The sequence below is a fragment of the Herpailurus yagouaroundi genome, unplaced genomic scaffold, assembly GCF_014898765.1.
Source record: "Herpailurus yagouaroundi ecotype Mexico unplaced genomic scaffold, PumYag 141, whole genome shotgun sequence".
In the NCBI taxonomy this organism is placed as follows: Eukaryota; Metazoa; Chordata; class Mammalia; order Carnivora; family Felidae; genus Herpailurus; species Herpailurus yagouaroundi.
The window spans coordinates 49,350,193-49,371,697 of record NW_024412396.1 but is presented as its reverse complement, the minus strand read 5'-3'; the positions used below and the strand labels follow the sequence as shown (position 1 = coordinate 49,371,697).

General features: G+C 40.5%; 1 protein-coding gene and 1 long non-coding RNA gene across 7 annotated transcripts in view; one reads left to right on the top strand and one right to left on the bottom strand.

Annotated features, from left to right (window-relative positions):
* Nucleotides 1–298: 298 nt before the first annotated feature.
* On the bottom strand, nt 299–6,387 carry LOC121032066 (uncharacterized). 5 transcript variants are annotated; one of them, XR_005791052.1, is made up of 3 exons: nt 6,335–6,386; nt 4,189–4,191; nt 299–548 (listed from the first exon to the last, which is right to left on the bottom strand). It is a non-coding gene; the product is annotated as an uncharacterized LOC121032066 (long non-coding RNA). The 5 variants fall into 5 exon arrangements; XR_005791053.1 differs by having other exon boundaries at nt 4,185–4,191; nt 6,335–6,384; XR_005791054.1 differs by lacking the exon at nt 4,189–4,191 and adding an exon at nt 5,968–5,972 and having other exon boundaries at nt 6,335–6,350.
* Nucleotides 6,388–7,309: 922 nt separating this feature from the next.
* The window catches only part of NEK9 (NIMA related kinase 9), a 40,169-nt gene continuing 25,973 nt past the window's right edge, over nt 7,310–21,505 (top strand). The window contains exons 1-8 of one of the 2 annotated variants that reach the window (XM_040477743.1): nt 7,310–7,673; nt 9,953–10,130; nt 12,040–12,095; nt 12,629–12,699; nt 14,516–14,621; nt 17,070–17,201; nt 18,993–19,103; nt 20,635–20,699. In XM_040477743.1, coding sequence (XP_040333677.1) covers nt 7,455–7,673; nt 9,953–10,130; nt 12,040–12,095; nt 12,629–12,699; nt 14,516–14,621; nt 17,070–17,201; nt 18,993–19,103; nt 20,635–20,699 — 938 coding nt within the window. In that variant the 5' untranslated portion in view covers nt 7,310–7,454. Of the gene's footprint in view, nt 7,674–9,952; nt 10,131–12,039; nt 12,096–12,272; nt 12,347–12,628; nt 12,700–14,515; nt 14,622–17,069; nt 17,202–18,992; nt 19,104–20,634; nt 20,700–21,505 lie in introns of those variants that run through there. The other variant, XM_040477744.1, reaches the window with a different exon arrangement.

The following is a 21,505-nucleotide window of genomic DNA, read 5'->3' as shown; positions in this document are numbered from 1 at the left end:
AAATCTTCACCAGTATTTGCTATTACCGTTATTTTTATTGTAGTCATTCTAATAGGTGCGTGTAGTAATACCTCATTATGGTTTTGATTTGCATTTTCCTAACGGCGAATGATGTCGAACATCTTTTCATGTGCTTATTTGCCATCTGTTTTCCTCAATGAAATACCTATTCATATCCTTTTTGCCCATTTTCTAATTAGATTGTTCTTTCTACATTAAGTTTTCAGAGTTCCTTATACATCCTAGATACAAATCCTGTCAGATGTGTGGTTGCTTGAATTTTTTTTTTAGATTTTTGTTTTTTTTTTCAAGTAATCTCTACACCCAACATGGGTGGGTCTTGAACTTACAACCCCGAGATCAAGAGTCGCATGCTCTACTGACGGAGCGTGGTTGCTTGAATTTTTAACTTCTACCAAGGAAAATACGAGTAAAATTTACCAACTCTTCTTACATGCCCAGTCACTGACTTAATTCCTGTCCTTATGTGTTCTATCTAACAAATTAAGACATACGAGGTACAAACACACACACACACACACACACCCCTGGGAGGATTATGAATAGAGTAAATACTTGAAAATGCATGTTGTGAAAGCAAAGCCAAGAATCACTGTTGGAATATAAGGTGCCTAAAGGCCAATACTAATATAAGTAAGTGAAGGCATGGATACAAATGACTGTGTTTGTAAACAGTTACAAAAAATACTACCACTTGAAAATGTCTCCACTCCACCCTAGAAAGTGGGTGGGAGTTTGTCCTTTTTTTTTTTTTTAATTTTTTTTTTTTAATGTTTATTTATTTTTGAGAGAGACAGAGACAGAACGCGAGTGGGTTGGGGCAGAGAGAGGGAGACACAATCCGAAGCAGGCTCCAGGCTCCGAGCTTGTCAGCACAGAGCCTGATGTGGGGCTCGAACTCACGAGCTGTGAGATCATGACCTGAGCCGAAGCTGGTCACTCAACCAACTGAGCTACCCAGGTGCCTTGGGGAGTTTGTCCTTTCTATAATTTCTTTTTCAACCCCTACTGTTATAGGGCTTGTCTAATCACAGTGGTTAAGAATTACAGGACTTAGGGCATAGCACTTGCAGTTAAGAAGCAGTGTTAGAATTAACAGAGAACACTGCCGTGATGACCAGGATAAAGTAGAAAAGTAGAAGAGGAAGTGAATTATGTTGTTGAAATTTCAGGCTGTTCTATTAATGTTCCAGCTACTGTGAACCCAAAGCCCTTACCCCCCCTCTCTTGGCTCCCTGTAGGAATTCCTCCGGTGTGGCTGAGCGGTTCTTTCATTAATTTGTGCGACATTGCCATCTGCTGGTAGGAATTGATAGGTACAGCTTCTGAGAACCTGGCAGCCAAATCTTCGCCGTAAGGAGAGCAGATGTTGAGAATACTAGACAACAAAGGATACATCCAAGTAGGGAAGAGAATAACCGAATTTGTGGGTCAAATCCATTCTTAGACATGTAAAGGTCAAGTTCTGTTCTATACCATTAGCCTAATAAACTCTCGTATTTCTGACTGGTGCCTTCCCCCTTTTTCAGAAGCAGTGAAAGTTCTTCAGTTGATTATCCTTTTGCTCTGATAAAATGACAAAAAGATAGACGAGGAGAATATTTTATTTTGCTGATCTTTTTGTTCCCGAATGTGACTTTGTGAAACGGATTTTTTTTCCACGTCCTTCCCTTTTACTCATGCCAAAAACACCAACTTGGACATTGTGCTTTCAGTTTAAAGTTCATTGATAATTACACTTTGATTTGATTGAAAAAGTAAAAATTACTTAATTTTATAAAAGCCTAGTGCAAGAACAAATCCGCTTTAAAAATGGGGATGTTACCTGCTTTCCTCCATTTTGAGCCCATTTAACATAGTCTATATAATATACATAGGAACAATACAGTTTAAGCATTGTTATACCATTGTCATAAACCCCTGTCGTAAGCCATTTTTCTGTTTGTTTAATGGAAAGAGGTGTGTGGGATTTCTACAGATTTACTTGTAAGTTTGGATTGGGGATTTTTGTGTACATTTTCTCAAATAAACACTAGCAGAAACCATTTTAGGTGTATTTTTCTGTTCAGTATCTCTTTGTCTGAATTGACAATAATTCTTCCATATTCTTCAGTTTTAAAGTATGGCAAATTATGTGTGATGAATTAGAGAAGAAAATTGCATGTAATTTACTGCAGATGGAAAAAGTTTATTTGAGCTAATAAAATTTTATTATATTTTATATATAAATATGTAAGCTATATATAATGTGTATATAAACATAACAATAATAGGGGCACCTGGGCAGCCCAGTTGGTTGGGTGTCTGACTTCGGCTCAGGTCATGATCTCACAGCTCATGAGTTCGAGCCCCGCATTGGGCCCTGTGCTGACAGCGCAGAGCCTGGAGCCTGCTTTGGAGTCTGTGTTTCCCTCTCTCTCTCTGCCCCTCCTCCACTCATGCTCTGTCCCTCTCTGTCTCAAAAAAAAAAATAAACATTAAAAAAAAATTTATAAACATAACGATAATACACATCTTCAGACAGGCAAAATAGGGTTCTCTAAGTCAAGCATTTTCTGTACCTTCTCTCTTTTGGAAACTGTTACTGGAATTATTCCTACAGAGTGTCTTCTCTTTTGCCCTCTATTCTGAAAATACCCCTTCCAATTTATAACCTTTTAGGACTTGCATTTTTGCCCATCACATCTGTGCAAAACCCAACCCATGAGGTAAAGGCCATTTTCTCCTTCTTTTTACTTACATTTGAACATTTTGCATAAAGCTTCTTTCCAAGAAGTCAGCCTAAAGTGCTTTGCACATTCACTAGCTGGCATCTTAGTTTCCCTCTGCCTCTGTTCCACCCAAAAACAGGTAATAAATTTGTCAGTGAATCTGTAGTCTATAAAGTAGTGATTCCCAATTTTGAGTGTAACTATTTTCATATCAAAAATGTCTTATTCTTCACTGATGATTTACTTTTGGAGAACATAAACATAAATGAATTTGAAACTTTTTAAAATTTGAGAGAGAGAGTGTGCAAGCTGGGGGTGGGGGGCGGGAGCAAAGGGGGGAAGAGAGAGAGAGAGGGAGAGAGAGAGAGAGAGAGGGAGAGAGAGAGAGAGAGAGAGAGAGAGAGAGAGAGAGAGAGAGAGAGAATTCCTAGCAGGCTCCACACTGCCAGCACAAGCCCAATTTGGGGCTCAAACCCACGAACCATGAGAGCATGACCTGAGCCAAAACCAAGAGCCAGGCACTCAACCAACTGAGCTACCCAGTTGCTCCTGAATTCAAAACTTTTAAATGAACTTAATAGTCTCAACAGTATCACATACTTGTTAAATGCTAGTATGTGTTGTGCAGACTATTCAGTCTGTTGTAGTGGTCTCCCACATAACATAAACCCTGTGTGTAGTTTTAAATTTTCCAGTGCCACAATAAGAAACAGGCGAAATTAGTTTTAGTATATTTAATATATCCAAAATAGCATTTCAACATGTAGTCAATAGAAAAAAGATTAATGAGTATTTTACTTCTATCCCCCCCATATAAAGTCTTTGAAACCCAGTATGCACTTTACAGCTATAGCACATCTCCATTCAGACTAACCACAATTCAGGTGTTCAATAGCTGCATGTAGCTAGAGTCTACCAAACTGGAAAGTGAAGGTATAGAGTTTGCTTGGCACTTTGGTAGATTCTTTAATTTTTACAGTGATTCTGTGGCCCCAGGAGTCTGCCATTAACAACTAGGAACATCTGCTATATAGCATTCTATTGTTAAAATAAAACCTGGAAATGTCCATTTTTACCAAAGGCACTTTAAAATCAGTTACACGTTTACAATGTTCAGTGTTTCTGGACTTTAGAATATTCAAAGGCAAGATGTTTAGTTTAATTTATATCCAGTGTAATGAACAACTGAGCATGAGTATTTCTGTTCTGTATTCTCTAACAAGACATTTGTTAAGCTTATTCTATGCATTATAACTAGAACAAATTACACTATCAGGTTAACCAAGCTATAGAAAACTGTCATTCCTCATGGCGAAGATGCCAGAAAAATAAATTTGTTTATTGAGAAAGAGGGCACAAGCAAGGAAGGGGCAGAGAGAGGGAGACAGAATCCCAAGCAGGCCCCGCACTGTGGGGGCAAAGCCCAACACAGGTTCTCTCTCTCTCTCAAACCCACAAACTGTGAGATCATGACCTGAGCCAAAACCAAGAGTCAAGACGCTTAACCAACTAAGCCACCCAGGGGCCCCCAGAAAAATAAATTTTTAAGCTTTGGTGAAACCTATTCGCTTTTTAAGTAATTGTTTTTTTCATTCCTTTAACCAAAAAATAAAAATAAAAACACTAAAAAAAAAACACATTGAACACATATTTTGTTTAATGTGCTGAGCCAAGCTCTGGAGTAAACTCAAATAAGAAGCAATACGTAATCCTCCAAGTGCCTTGTGATGAATAGAAGGTAAATGGAATGGCGTCTATCCAGAATAATCTCCCTACTTTGTTCACCTATCACTGAATTTTGGATATTCCTCCAGGAAGCCTTCACTAACCCAGCAAGTTTTCTTGGAAAGATGCCCCTCCTGGATTCCTTTCTGGAAGCTTGTACTTAACCACAGCATTTACACAGTTGTAATTGCTTGGTTGTTTGTTTATATGGACTGTAAGCTCCATAAGAGTAGGAACCATGTTTATTTTGTTTTCTGTTGTAACTCAGCACCTGGCATAAATTGGTACTCCGTGTTTGTTGAATGAATTAACTGAAATTTTTAAAAATATCTATAATCTGGCATCCTGGAATGAAGCCATCAAAATAAAACATGACAGGAGTTATCAGGCCTGCGTTTAGGTTAAAAAAATGTTCTATACATAGGAGATAATAACGACCTGATACTCATTTATCAAATAAATTTTAACCCTAGAATATCAAGCACTTTTCTGGGTGTTGATATACAGCTGTAAACAAGAGTACAAAATCCAGACTCTTGTGGAGCTAAGGTTCTAATGAATGGAGATAGACAATAAAGTAAACCTAACAAGCATCAGTATTTTACAAAGAAGTGATGTGATCTACTGGGAGAGCTGTGTTACTCTGGATTGCTTTGGATGTGAAAAAGAGGCTTAAAGTACAAGTATGACATAAGCAGACCATCATTATGAAGACTAGCATATGAAAAAGAAGTATTGGATCCAGATCAAGGGAGACAGGAGTCTCTTTGTACTCTCTTACTCAGACCCAATGTGGAATGTTATGCAGAGTGTAGGACATCATACACAGTGTAGGCGCCTGGATGGCTCAGTTGGTTAAGCGTCCCAGCTCTTGACTTTGGTTCAGGTCATGATCTCACTTTTGTAGATTTGAGCTCCGCATTGGGTTCTGCACTGACAGTGCCGAGCTGGCTTGGGATTTTCTCTCTCTCTCTGCCCCTCCGCCACTCATATGCTCAACCACGCTCTCTCTCTTAAACATACATACATACATACATACATACATACGTACGTACATAAATGAAAGGGACATTGATGAACCGTAGAGAGGTCAGAGGAATGTGAACTCATCCTTCACAACTCCTCTATCCCATTTTACCAATTTTCTTCATCCTCATTAAAAATCAGGAAGTCGGGGCGCCTGGGTGGCGCAGTCGGTTAAGCGTCCGACTTCAGCCAGGTCACGATCTCGCGGTCCGTGAGTTCGAGCCCCGCGTCAGGCTCTGGGCTGATGGCTCAGAGCCTGGAGCCTGTTTCCGATTCTGTGTCTCCCTCTCTCTCTGCCCCTCCCCCGTTCATGCTCTGTCTCTCTCTGTTGCAAAAATAAATAAACGTTGAAAAAAAAATTAAAAAAAAAAAATCAGGAAGTGAATCTCTTCCACTCAAATTTACCCCATCAACCACATTTCGATTGATCGCAAAGTTCTAAATGTTCCTCAAATGGATTTCTCAAATCTGGAACCCTCTCCACTCACACTGATAAATACTTCAGTGCCTTTTCTTTTCTTAGACTATTAAATTGCCTCCTATCTAGTCTCCCTGCCTTCCAGTCTTTGTCCTCCACATTGTCATTGGAGTTATTTGTAAGATACATCTTTGGTCTTATGTAAGGTGACCGTATTATAGTTTATTGTCCAAACTGGGCACCTGAGCAAAATAAAGCTCTATTTGTTATGCTGGGGGGGGGGGGGGGGGGGGGGGGCATAAATTGGGACTTCCCCAGCAAATTAGGACATACGGTCACTAATCATATACTCCCCTGCTTAAAAAAATCTCACATAATTTTTCATTGCCCACAGGAAAGCCAAACTCAACAGTTGAGGCCCGGTCTTTTCTACCCCACACACACCCTGGCCTCCACCCACAACACCCAAAACATTGTGCTCTCTGAAAGATGTGGATCCAGAGTGCTGGGTTTGACTCTGGGCTCCCCTTACTAGCTGTGTAACAATGAGCAGGTTACTTAACCTCTGTATCTCAGTTCTTTATTTAGAATAAGAATAATATAAGGATTAAGTGGGATGACATAAGAAAACCTTTAGCGTAGTGTCAGGAACATAACACAATAAAAAGTTAACTGTTATCTCTGTGAGGTAGGTCATATTCCTACAAGCTTTACAGATTTTAAAAAACTTTGGTAACGTAAAGTTGCCCAAGGTCAATAACTGTTGGGACCTATTTTTTTTTTTTTACTGTATTCCAATTCTCCTAGTGACTTAAGGGTAAGGAGCATCTTATTGTAGATTTCCCACCCTCAAATACATTGACACCTCAGTGCTCGAAGAATGCTGCATGAGATCAGACGGTCAGAGATTTGGAAAGACAGATGCAAGGAGAATGTTAAATCTGGAAAAAGAGTGTCAGGAGAGTTGATTTAAAATATTTTTGGAGTAGTACAGAACAGGGAGAACCTAGTGGGGGTTCTGGGAGAAATAACTGGGCCCACCTACTGAGATGACAAGCAGTAAATATTTCCGCTTACTATAGTATCTTTAATATCTCCCTAAACAAAGAGCACTGTCCAACGTGGAATCACTTGCCCTTGAGATAGGCCTGGCGCCAAGAGGTGACTGGGCGACCTCCGGACCTCGAAGCTGTCTGGGGACCTGGTCAGGGATCGGGGAAGTGGTCTACAGACCCGTCGGTGATCCCCTGCCGTGTCTGGAGCCCTTCGGTCCCACGGCGTCCCCACCAGCGCCCGCCAAGCCCGGCCCGCCCGGGAGGGAGGGAGGGAAGCCGAGGCCGCCGGGCTAAGCAAGTGGGCCAGTGCAGGCGGAGGAAAGCCCGCCGGGCCGGAAGCACCAGGAACTGTTTCCGGGTCAGGGGGGGGGAAGGAGCCACCATGGAGCCTCGCGGGGTTGCGGGGCTGACGGAGCCGCGCGCCGGCGTCTGAAGCGAGAGAGGCTCAGCGTGGTCAGCGCCGCCGGGGACACGCAGGCCGGTTCCGCGGTCGCCGCCATGTCGGTGCTGGGCGAGTACGAGCGACACTGCGATTCCATCAACTCGGACTTCGGGAGCGAGTCCGGGGGTGGCGGGGACTCGGGCCCGGGGCCCAGTGCTGGTCCGGGGCCGCGAGCCGGCGGCGGCGCGGCGGAGCAGGAGGAGCTGCACTACATCCCCATCCGCGTCCTGGGCCGCGGCGCCTTCGGGGAGGCCACGCTGTACCGCCGCACCGAGGTAGCGGCCCCTGGCTCCGGCCGTCCCAGCCCCTCCTTCGCCGCCCCGCTTCCCAGCCCCGACCGGATCCCGTCTTTGCCTGCGGCTTGCGCCTTGTGCTCGCTTAGGTTTGCGCAGCCGCAGGCGGGGTGTGTGTCTCGGGGTCTTCTCCAGTCTCCGGCTCACCGGCACCGGGAATCCGTCAGATCGCTGTTTATGCTAACTGGGCGTTTCTGTCGAACCCGGGGAAGGGAGCAAGTCATTGAACTTTCTCTGAGCCTTAGCTTACCCATCTGTAAATTGGGGTTAATGATAACTACCTTCAAAAATAATCTTTATTTTTTTACGCTTACTTTGAGAATCGAACGAAGGTACTTTTTGCAAACTGTGAATTAAAAATGGTATACGAATGTGAAGTGTTGTCAAAACTTACTTCCTCATGCAGTATAGCTCTCCAGGGTCGGGGTGGAGAGGAGGGGCGTAGCTTCAGAATTCCCACAATCAGTGGCAACCCGGCTGTCTTTGCCCTTAAGTTCAGGTGTGAACATTTAATTGGAGATTTTTCTAGAACGTCACTGAGAGGGTCATCGCTGTCTTCATCAGTGTTTATCCCACAGTGTTTATGCATGGGAAATACCTTTTTGGTATATTCTAAGCCTCTCGGGTGGCGAGAGGCAAAGAGACCTTTGAGAACCTGATGTGAACATAACCCACCCCCCCCTCCCCTATTGCATATATACACATCTTTTGAAGACATTCCTCGATCACTGACCATCAAGTTCAAAATGTATAGTGATATTAAAAACCCTGTAGTGGTGACTCTGCTTCCAAAAACTAACCATCAATTGTATTTGATCACTAAAGTCTTAAACTTGAAGACTATAGGTGATGATGATGATGATGATGATGATGATGATGATGTGTGTTCCAAGCTAGCATAGTTTTAAGGCTAAAAGATGGAGGAGAGGGGTGGTTGCAAGAGAAAATTTTCAAGTGTTCTTTTTTATCCTAATGCCGCATTAATGTATGATGTTAGGGTTACTGTTAGTATTCTGCTTTTCTTATTTGTACTCAAAATATGAGAAAGAGGAGATGAGCATTACTATTTGTGTTAAAGTTAAACTAAGTTAAAGAAACTAAGACGGTATATTTAAAGGACTTGACACTTAAATTAGAAGTAAATCTTGGGCTAGAACAGCGTTTCACATCTCCTTATCCATGCCTTTCCATCATGTTGAACTTGATTACTGAGGTTGGTTTATTTAAATTTGATTACACTTCTCAAAAAATGGCACAACATTAGCCATTTGGCCAAATGTTTATTAGGTCTGAATGTACAAAGGTTTGATTAGAAGCAGCCGTTTCCCCCAAGAAGCTTATATTTCGATGGGAAGCTTATATTTCAAGTTAGCCCTGTTAGTAAACAAATAGTATTTAAGTTGTATGTGTATATAAATGAAAAAGGACGGACAAATATCATTTTAGTGTCTGAGTTCTAAAGGGAACGGTTGCACTGAATACATGCACAGGAGAAGGTTTATCAGGATATCTCCCCCCCAAAAGTTTAAAAGGCTTAGCCGAATCATTCTAAAGGATAGGGAGAGTGATGTAGGTGTGGATGCTTCTGGGCTAAGAAGCAGTATCCGGAAAGAATGTGGGTGTTATAAAAGGAAGTGGGTATTGGGAGCTGAAGGTGAGTTGTCACAGATAGAGGGAAACATGTGATACATAAAAGTTATAGGAGATACAGAGTTGCAAAATAGGGCAGGTGAGGAAAGTGAACTCTGAACCCTTAGGCATGACTTATTCCTATCCAGAAAACATAAACAGAAATCACTAGAGAAATCTAAATTTATAAAATTAGAGATAAGTGTAATGTTTCCATTTTATAAGAAACTCTGGTCACCTATAGCTAACCAGTCTCTCCAGTTCTCCATTTCTCCAGTATTCTAGCCCTACTTCAATGCTTATGACTAGCAGTTTGTCATGATGCCCTTCAGTAGGATCTTTGAGATCTATATCTCCTATTTTTTATCTGGAACTGACATCATGCAAATTTAAATGTGGCCACAATGTAATAGCATCTTAGTGCTCTGCTTTCCCTAGTCCTGCAGTAAATTGTAAAGCTTAATTTTATGAAGAATCTTAAAATTCTGTTCCTGTTTTGTCTAAAGGAAAAAATAAAAGGAGTCCGTCTGTGCCCATCTAGGAAGTTTTCTTTCTAGGCTTAGAGATCCAGGTGTGGATTCATTCTCTGCCAGCCAAGAGGAAAGCACGATACCTCTATTACTGTGTTGTAGGATGACTCGTTGGTTGTGTGGAAGGAAGTTGATTTAACCCGACTGTCAGAGAAGGAACGTCGTGATGCCTTGAATGAGATTGTTATTCTGGCGCTGCTGCAGCATGACAACATTATTGCCTACTACAATCATTTCATGGACAATACGACTCTGCTGATTGAGCTGGAATATTGTAATGGTAAGGTAGACTTCAGTGGGACCTCCTCTGGCAAGACATTATTGTGCTTGTACCTACCTTGAGGGGGAGAGGAGAATAAGGTATACGCATTGGTGAAAAACTTCACATGGAGGGCTGCCTGGGTGATTCGGTCAGTTGAGCATCTGACTCTTGATCTCAGCTCAGGTCTTGATCTCGGGGTTGTGAGTTTAAGCTTCACATTGGGCTCTGGCACTGGGCGTGAAGCCTACTTTGAAAAACAAAAACAAAAAAACAATTTTAAATGGATTTCGAGAGTTTAAGAGAAATAAGTTCAGACCCTGGAGAATTTTGAAGTGATTTACAAAATAAGGGAAGGAATACTGCATACTGCATGCTCAAATTCTCTATTATGCTTATAGTTCCATTTTCAAATTATTAATTCAGTTGAATTTTACATTCACTCTTCAAGGTTTTTTCTAATGAATTAACATTAGTTAGGCATTAATGTTAGACATCTAATTAGGCACTAGAAACATAGTGTAGCTTGGCACTCCTTGGTATATTTAATGAAATCTTATAAGGGACATTTATTAATACTGACTCAACCAAAACTGTCCTTTTGAAGAATGATTCAAAGATCATAGGTGAATGAAAATGACAGGTAGTAAAGGATGGCTTTAATATATCTGGTCTTTGATTACTTTGGACCATTTTGCTTATAAGATAGCAGTATGTATAGCTCATTGGTAAGAAAATAGACTCTAAACCCATTTCCCAAGCTCCACTGCTTCTTAACTTTGTAACTTTGCACAAGAAACTTCTCTGTGCCTCAGCTCCCTCACCTTAATATGAGTTTATTAATAAACAGTACCTGTCTCCTAGGGTGTTGTATTAAACGAATACGTAAAGCCCCTAGCATAGTACTTGGTGTGCAGCAAATCTTTAATACATGCTGTCCTAGCTCTTATCCTTATTACATAGAAGAACCCTCAAAGCCCTTTCTTAAGCTACCCTAAAGAAGCTTTAGCTATGCTAAAGAAGTCCCAGCATATTCTTCACTTAAATCTCAAAGAGAAAGCTCCTAGAATTCTAACTTTTTGTCTTGACTCTTGTGCACCACGGTTGTTCCTGGTTCTGATCAACCCTAAATGTAGAAGATTGTATTAGATATTTCTAAAGTAGCAGAAGCCACAAGTAGTAACTTCCTTTGTGGTTAGGAGGGACTAGAACGGTGGTTGATTTGTTGAAGTGACAAGTTACTAAATTGCAGGGGAAAAGAAGTTGTGAAACAGAGCCCGGGCTAAGGCCTAAGTTATAGTTGCAGGTAGGAAGTAAAATGAACCCTGATCATTTGCAATCTGTTACTTGATAAAGGAAAGGGAGAAGCCAATTCAGACTTATTCCACAGGAAGGAGTTAGCAAAGGGAGTAAGGACTGGAAACAATCTAAGGTGTACCGTAAATTATGGGAAACCTTTTCAGTACGCAATAGAAAAGGAAGTTGTCGATGAGATACACCTGTATGTACAAAACATTGCATCACAGGTACCCAGTGTTCTAGTAGTCACACTTCAGAGAGTTGTTACAAAAATATTTTAGATTCCTTTAAAAGGAGTTCTAAAAAAGAAAGTCTTCTGATATGAAGACATTCAAGGTATTTTGCTAATTGGGATAATATAGGAATGGCCTTTATTCTTTTCTAAAAATGTCATACTTCCCATTTTTGTATTGAGCCTCATTTTTTAGGGGAACCTTTTAAAATTACTTTAGATACAGTACTTGAGGGATGGAAGAGTTTTGTAAAGAGCCAAGAGAGAAGAAGGGGTTTCCTTTGGAAAGGAAGTAGAATCCTTCATTTCTTTGGGTCACCTGTTAAAACCCTGGTAGATATAGAAGTCAAGCTTTGATCTTTATTAAGCAATTCAAACCTGCCTCTCCTTTAATTGCAGGAGGGAACCTGTATGACAAAATCCTTCGCCAGAAGGACAAGTTGTTTGAGGAAGAGGTAATTCATATTTCTGTGGAAGGAAGCTAGAATTGTAATGCTGTGATTCTTGTATTCTAGTTCTGTATTTCCTCTTCCAACAATGAAGAGCGTTTTTTTCCTTTTGTTCAGACTCCCTCCAGGCCCTGGTTGATATTCATGAGAAAGGAAACCTCTAACAAGGAAGCTGTCTATAGCTGCTTCCTAAACGGTTTACCTCCACATCATGATTCTCTATGGGCTTTCTTTCCTGGTTCTATTACTGCATACTGGTATGCCCAGTTTTCTATACCTTTGCATTCTTCTTGGATTTCTTTCCACAACTCTGCTTCACCGTATTATATTTTATAATGACATTGGAACTGTCTTATGATTACCTGTTTTTTATTTTTACCCCTACCACTTTTCTTTGTCTACTCAACCTCCAAGCAAGAGATGTAAGGTCATGTTGAATCATAACCTCTGGTTGTAGCTTCCTTTGTTTTGTTTTAGTGTGTGTCTTTATGGAATTTTTCTTATTTCCAGTCCAAATATAATTCATTTTTTTTCTGCAGATGGTGGTGTGGTACCTATTTCAGATTGTTTCAGCAGTGAGCTGTATCCATAAAGCTGGAATCCTTCATAGGTATGAGTAAAAAAATACGGGATGAAGTCCTCCCCACCAATCTGAGCCCCACCTTGGATGTGCCTCCCGTCAGCACTATTATTTTCTTGATTAAGCTGTCAAGGCTTTTCCGTTAATATAATTTAGGAAGGAAAGAGTGAGTAATGAGGCGTGTTACCTTCACTTCCTGCAGTTAAACTATGTTTATGATCTAGGAAGAATCTCTTCAATAGCTAAGTACTACTCAGTCACTTCTTTAACAGATACTTTAGAGTTCAATTCATTAATTCATCAGTAAAGTCTAGAAGCCACTGAGAGGAGTGGTATTAGATTGGTTGGAATTCCCAGTAAATGTTCCCGGTGAGCAATAATAATTGGCAAGTGTTTTTAATTTTATAATCGAGTCTTAATTTAAATAAAAAGCTGTTGGGGTGCCTGGGTAGCTCATCATAATCTCACAGTTCGTGAGTTTGAGCCCCGCATTGGGCTCACTGCTATCAGTGCAGAGCCCACCTTGGACCCTCTGTCGCCCTCTCTCTCTGCCCCTCCTCGCCCCCAAAAATATTTTGTTTGTTTGTTTTGTATAATTACACAGTTTTACCAGATTTGAGGAGGGAAAACATCTTTCTATTCATTTCTAGCTATAGGAAAGAACTGTTAGAAGAACATTTCCACATTATACCCTTCTGAAGTAAGTCATTGATCATTGCTAGAGATGAATATTGATTCCCCAGTACTGTATTTCTCTTTTTGTTGATTTGTTCATTCAGTTAATATGTGTTTCTCAATAGTTATTGAATGGCTACACTTGCATTTTCTTTGCAAAAGTCACAAAGAGTATTGTTGTGGGGTGCCTGGGTGGCTTAGTCAATTAAGCGCTGACTTTTTTTTTTAAGTTTTTTTTTTTTTTTAAGTTTATTTATTTTGAGAGAGAGTACATGCACAAGTGGGGAAGAGGCAGAGATACAGGAGAGGGAGAATCCCAAGTAGGCTCTACACTGTCAGCACAGAGCCCCCCAGTGTGGGGCTTGAACCTGAGCCAAGAGTCAGACACTTAACCAACTGGGCCATCTAGGCGCCATGCACTGACTCTTGATTTTGGCTTGGGTCATAATCTCACGATTTGTGAGATCATGCCCCGTGTCGGGCTCTGCCCTGGAGGCACAGAACCCGCTTAGGATTCTTTCCCTCTCTCTCTCTGCCCCTCCCCTGTTTGCACATGTGTGTGTTCTCTCTTTCTCTGTCTCAAAATAAATAAACTTAAAAAAAAAAAAAGAACATTTTTCTGTTTTTTTCCCTTTTTAAGGAAGCCAGAGTGTGAACCAGGCAGTTTATTTGTGTTGCATAGGATCAATTCATCTTTAGAAAAATAGCCAGTGACTTTATTTAGGTGATCTCTACAGCTGAATCATGTCGCTGCTGAGATGCACAGCCTCTTCCCTTGCCTTAACAGATTTGAAACTTTAACACCAACCAGTTCAAGGTATAAATGGTAGTTGAAGAGGCAGTGCACTTTATAGGAATTACAGGATTACCTGGGGCACTATATTTTCCATCCAGCCCTCCATTTTCCTAACGTCCTCCATGGTGTGGGAGACATGCCTGTGCTATGAAGCCCCGGAGAATGAAGTTAATTCTCTGCCTCTAGCCCCTCAAATTCCCTTTTCAATGTTAAAGTATGTGTGAAAGTGGGGACCACTGTTTTGGATCCTGTAACAGTCTGAGCAGGGGTAACCACACATTTTATTCTGTACTAATTCTGGGAAGATTTGGGGATGAAGCAAAATATATGGTAATATATGGTAAATAATAAATATATGGTATCTTTTTTTTCCAGAGATATAAAGACATTAAATATTTTTCTGACCAAGGCAAACCTGATAAAACTTGGAGATTATGGCCTAGCAAAGAAACTTAATTCTGAGTATTCCATGGCTGAGACGGTAAGTATGTGTTGCCCTTGTCATAATTTTTCTTTTCTTTTCCTTTCCAGTACCATGAGATAGTGTACACTCTAAATCTCACACACTTTTCTCAGTATTCTTGCAAGTTCTGCATATTTATAAAGCAAGTCTTCAGGAGTGTTTTTTCCTGGGCTTGCTAACAGGCATTTACATGCTGAGATGTTCTTTCAAGAGTAATTGTCCACATCACAGCTCTGACCTCATAGCCCTTTCTAACACTGACCAGGAGACTTTTCTGAAAACAGGAAAATGCTCTATCATTTTTTCCAGCCTAGGATCTTTAGTGGATTTCAGCTTATCTCTTATTTAATATTTGAGCTTAGGATGTTAGACATCTCTTTTTGTGTTTCCTCTGAATTTTTCTGGTGCAGAAGCCTGATGTTACAAATAAAGGCTGATGCCCAGAGAACAGTCTGATCTTAATATCATACATAGTCTGAACTGCAGGGCTCCCTTCTTCCCTGATCCTTACTTAGAAAGACCATTGGTAGGGCATCTGGGCGGCTCTGTCAGTTAAGCATCCGACTTCGGCTCAGACAGCTCAGAGCTGAGCTCAGTGCTGACAGCTCAGAGCCTGGAGCCTGCTTCAGATTCTGTATCTCCCTCTCTCTCTGCCCTACCCCCGCTCACATTCTGTCTCAAAAATAAACATTAAAAAAAATTTTTTAAAGAAAGACCATTGGTAAAGAGTAGACATACGTTGATTTTTAAGGACAGTGATTTCATTTTTTTAGGAATTATAAGACCCAGTTATTACTCTTCTGGTTTCATACTGCCCTGTCCTTGAACTTGAAAATGTGAGTTAATTAAATGAATTTTGTCTTTTTTGATAACGTTAAGATATGCCTATAAGCAATTTAGAGCCATCCAAGGATGCTGATAGCCAAGGTTGGGAGTCTCTGCTTCAAAGGAAGCAATCGTGTCCTTATATGAGTTTTTCTCATCAACAGTATTCTGGTAAAACCAAAACTTGACTTTTTTTTTTAACAAGTTTAAAGAAAGAATGTTAGGAAAATTTATAAATGCCATATAAGTCATCTAAAAATTACTGGCTTTGCTGATTAAACATGGCTATCACACTCTGGAAAACAGTGTGGAGCTTCCTCAAAAAATTCTAAATAGATCTACCCTATGACCCAGCAATAGCACTACTAGGAATTTACCCAAGGGATACAGGATTGCTGATGCATAGGGGCACTTGTACCCCATGTTTATAGCAGCACTTTCAACAATAGCCAAACTATGGAAAGAGCCTAAATGTCCATCAACTGATGAATGGATAAAGAAATTGTGGTTTATATACACAATGGAATACTACTTGGCAATGAGAAAGAATGAAATATGGCCTTTTGTAGCAACGTGGATGGAACAGGAAAGTGTTATGCTAAGTGAAATAAGTCATACAGAAAGACAGATTCCATATGTTTTCACTCTTATATGGATCCTGAGGAACTTCACAGAAGACTATGGGGGAGGGAAAGGGGGGGAAAAAGTTAGGGAGGGAGGGAGGCAAACCATAAGAGACTCTTAAAATCTGAGAATAAACTGAGGGTTGATGGGGGGTGGGAGGGAGGGGAAAGGAGCTGATGGGCATTGAGGGGGGCACCTGTTGGGATGAGCACTGGGTGTTGTATGGAAACCAATTTGACAATAAATTTCATATTAAGAAAAATAAACATGGCTATCAGTTTTATTAGAACTTCTGGGGTACATTGGCACAACCGCCATTCAGGATATTTTTATTTCCAAACCCATTCTTTTTTAGAGAGAGAACAGGATAGAGGGACAGAGGCGGAGAGAGAGAGAGAATATCTTAAGCAGGCTCTATGCTCAACACAGCCTGAGGCAGGGCTCAATCCCACTACCCTGGGATCATGACCCAAGCCAAAATCAAGAGTCAGACGCTCAACCGACTGAGTCACCCAGATACCCCTCCAAACCCATTCTTCAAGGCAGAAGATCTTTTTTAAATTTGAAAGAAATTCACTAGCTGTGTTGGTATTGCAGATGTCAAATTGAGTCATTTACAGAGTTTCACTACTATGCATTTTAGTTACAACTTTGACCCTTTATTCAGTTATCTTCTCCCCACCGCCAGTTCTTTTTATTTTTTTCCATTGGTGAGCTTTTACTGTGCCTTTATCTGTATAAAGTCTTCAGTGGGCCTAAAGCCTCTGTGATCGAGGAATCACCGTTGTACCTCCCAAATACCACAGTGTCTTTGCCCTTTATCATTGGTCCAAGAAATTTGATGTGAAAGAAAATTTCTCTCCATAGTGGCATCATCTCATAAAAAACATTTTGGGATATACTCGTGAACGTTTCATAGGTGTTATCACTAGTTTGTGGGAAATTTACTTTAGTTGTTGAAATATTAATATAGTTCTCTCAAAAATGAAGTTACTCTTTGTTTTCTTTGTTGTTCAGCTTGTGGGAACGCCATATTACATGTCTCCAGAGCTCTGCCAAGGAGTAAAATACAATTTCAAGTCTGATATCTGGGCAGTAGGCTGTGTCATTTTTGAACTGCTTACACTAAAGAGAACATTTGATGCCACAGTAAGTTGTATTATCCCCACCTTGTCCTTCCAAATGGTATAACTCGGTTGAGAGAATCAAATTCATTTATCCCTCAGTTTCTGATTTCTTCAACAGAAATCAGCTGTAGACAAAAAAAAAAGTATGCAAGGGTTTAGTAGTGTATTATTAAATTGCTATGTGCCAGATTTATATTCAGTCCCCACTGAAATAATCCTACTCAAGTGCTTTAAGCATTGTACTTGAATTTATTGACTTATAATTTTGAAATTGGCTCTAGGATCCACTATGTGACACTGTAGTCTGGATAAACCATTTCATTTCTTATGCTTCAGCTACTTTTTTTTTTTTTAAAGCTAAAGCAAATTATATAATACTCATTAAAGTGTTTTGATATTTTTTATAAAAAGTTACACACTACATCCCTAGCAAGGCTGTTGTCCTCTTTCCTGACAACAAATTCCTTTAAGTCTTTTTTTTCTTTTCTTCCTAACTAAAGCCCAATGTAAAGTAGTGCTTCTCCAACTTTCCTACACATAGGAAATCACCTGGGCACCTTGTTAAAATGCAGACTCTTTTTTTAGTAGGTCTGGGTAGGTCCCAATAGTATGCATTTCTTTTTTTCTTTTTTAATTTTTCTTTTTTTTAGTGTTTAATTTTGAGAGAGAGCATGCGCGCGCGTGGGGGAGGGGCAGAGAGAGAGGGAGATACAGAATCCGAAGTGGGCTCCAGGCTCTGAGTTGTCAGCACGGAGTCCGACATAGGGCTTGAACCCACAAACCATGGGATCATGACCTGAGGCGGAGTCCGATGCTCAACTCACTGAGCCACCCAGGTGCCTCCCCCCCCCCCCCCAATATTCTGCATTTCTAACAAACTCCTGCACAATGCTGATGCTTCTATCTGTGGACCAATCTGAGTAGCAAAAATGGATTCAGATCTTCTGCAAGCCACGTGTGAGAACTTAAGCAAATCGTTTCATCTTTTTGATCCTCTGTTTCATTATATATAACAAGGAAAAATATATATCCTTCTCATAGAGATGCTACGATAATGTATATGAAAAATGCAAATATAAGATAATGCAGATTCATTGGCCTTTCACGAGACCTATTTATTTTTCTAAATCCTGAAGTTTATTCTGGTCTGTCATTTAATTCTCCTAAGTAATATAGTGGAAGGAAAATGAGTTTTGGAGTCAGATGGACTTTGGTTAGAGTTATATCTCCATTTTTTACTGTCTGTGGAGTCTTGGGCAAGATACTTTACATCTCTGAATTGGTAATCATAATAACCTCCTTAAGGGAGGTTTGCACGGGTTAAAAAGAATAATATATGTAACATGCCTACCTAGTACAGAGTGGTCTCTTGATTAAGGTGTTGATGGTATTATTATATTATCATTATCATCTTACTATTTACCTCGTTGTCTGTTGAGGCAGAGTATCCCTTGCATAACCATTATTAGGATATATGAATTAGGAAGCAGATTACTTGGTAAAGGAGGTGCTTAAAGCTAAGAAGCATGGCTAATCTTGTTTTCCTTTTTCTTGTGATTCAGCTGAAGGGTCAGATTATAATATACTCTGAGTATTATGCCACTGGCCACACAGTCATATCTCCATGTTGGCCATTTGGCTTCATTCTTCTTGATTGCAACAGTGTATCCCTAACCGTTTCTTGCTGATGCACATTAATAGTTTATAAAAGAAATCATATTTCCATTTCTTTAAATAATAGTCACAGATATCTCAGAGCCCCTGTTGGTGGATTATAATCTTTATATAACCAAGAATAATCATTTTCCCATAGAATCCACTCAATTTGTGTGTGAAGATTGTACAAGGAATCCGGGCCATGGAAGTTGATTCTAGCCAGTACTCTTTGGAACTGATTCAAATGGTCCATGCATGCCTTGACCAGGTAAGTGTGACTTACATGCTGATTTCAGTTTGGTGTTTTCCCTTCCCACTGTACTGTTTGGAGTATGGCATAGATGAACCTGTATAAAGCCACATCCACTTCCCCAGGGTAGGATGTATTTGTGGCTGTACCTAGAAGAATAGGCATTGGCAATTCATGATAGTTATGTCCTTCAGGCAGCAGATTCTTAATTCTTACTTTGTAATTAATTTGTGGAATGATTTTACCATCTACATTGTGCTCCATTTTTTATGATCAAGATTAATTTTTGTAAATCAATTTTACAAAATTATAGTCAGAGATAATTTAGAGTTCCTAATGTGCAGAATAAATATAGTTCTGCCATTTCACAGTTGCCTTGCAGTGTCGTCTAGGTTGCTATTATTCAAAATATGGTTCATGGACCATAGGTGTTGGAATCACTAGGGGATGGGGATGTTTTACAAGTAAAAAAAATGAAGGGGCGCCTGGGTGGCGCAGTCGGTTAAGCGTCCGACTTCAGCCAGGTCACGATCTCGCGGTCCGTGAGTTCGAGCCCCGCGTCAGGCTCTGGGCTGATGGCTCGGAGCCTGGAGCCTGTTTCCAATTCTGTGTTTCCCTCTCTCTCTGCCCCTCCCCCGTTCATGCTGTGTCTCTCTCTGTCCCAAAAATAAAAATAAACGTTGAAAAAAAAAAAAATGAAGATTCCTGAGACCCAACGCACACCAAGTGGATCCAAATCTCTGTAGGTAAATCCCAGAAATCTTTATAACAAGCACTCTGGGAGATTGGTTGTTTTTTTTTTTTTAATGTTTATGTATTTTTGAGAGAGAGAGAGAGAGACAGAGCAAAAGTGGGGGAGGGGCAGAGAGAGAGGGAGACACAGAATCTGAAGCAGAGTCCAGGTGAGCTGTCAGCACAGCCCGATGCAGAGCTCAAACTCAGGAACCATGCGATCATGACCTGAGCCAATGTCAGATGCTTAACTGACTGAGCCACCCAGGGGCCCCACTCTGGGAGATTCTTAAGTGCTATATATATTGTAATTTGAGAGTCACTGCCCTAACTGAACAAGTAAGGAAGGTGCATTCTCATGTACAAGTGTTGATGATAATGAGATGATATGTGTGAAACATGTAATATGACATAAGAAATTATGTTTTTTGGGGCGCCTGGGTGGCTCAGTCAGTTGAGCGTCCAACTTCAGCTCAGGTCATGATCTTGCAGTTCGTGGGTTTGAGCCCTGCATCAGTCTCTGTGCTGATGGCTCAGAGCCTGGAGCCTGCTTCCGATTCCATGTCTCTCTCTCTCTCTCTCTCTCTCTCTCTCTCTCTCTCTCTCTCTGTCTCTCAAAAATAAATAGACATTAAAAAAATTAAAAAAAAAAGGAATTATGTTTTTTGAAACATAAAGATAATATACAAAAGGATAATACACTGTGGTCTTTGAGTAATTTTAGCATACAGCCTTCTAAGAGGAAGTAAAATGCCTCTTTAGATCCCATTTTTCTCTTTTCCTTTAAATGAAAACTAACCCAGTTTGTACTTTTTAGGATCCTGAGCGGAGACCCACAGCAGATGAACTTCTGGATCGTCCCCTTCTCAGGAAACGCAGGAGGTAAAGTACAGAGAAGTCACTCTGTTGTCTTTCTATATAGATGGTTGATTGTTGAAGGCCTGATCAAAGGACCACAAGAGAGGGCAGTGTTTCCTGACTTGGCCACTCTGGTGCTGTTTTCTACTAACGTCGCTTCTTTTGTTGCTTGAGAGGAGCTCCTGACTTTCACCTCCTTAGTTTGTGCTATTTTGTTCTGAATTTATATGATGAGACCCTAGAGCCTTGCACTCCCCCCATCTGTGAGTTTTAATCTAGAGTTGAGGCATTAGAGTGTAGTAATTAAGAGAGGAGAGCTCTGGATTCAGACATCCTTAGATTTGTATCTGAGTTCTGTTATCTTTGTCAAGTTATTTAACACCTCTCTTCTTTCATTTCCTCCTCTATAAAGCCAGGTAGGGTAGGGATTAAAGGAAGTAATGTATCTAAAGTGCTCAGCCCGGGGCTTGGCACAAGATGCTCAGTAATGATCAGACAGTAGTGTGGATTTAGAGTGGGCCTTTGTTTTTCAGTACATGTGTTCAGATGGTAGATTTCAGTTAGAGGAGGATTCTTCAGATACCTTTGCTCATGTCCTGAAATCAGACTTGATTCATTGTTGACAGGTTACTTCCTGAGATTTATTCTGTGGCATTGGTCTCTAGAGGTAGGAAGGAGATCTTTTATCCCTCACGTCTTATAAGAGGCTTCAAACACTAACTTAAAAAAAGACATGTTCTTTATTATTCTTTCTTTCTTTCTTCCTTCCTTTCTTCCTTCCTTCCTTCCTTCCTTCCTTCCTTCCTTCCTTCCTTCCTTCCTTCCTTCCT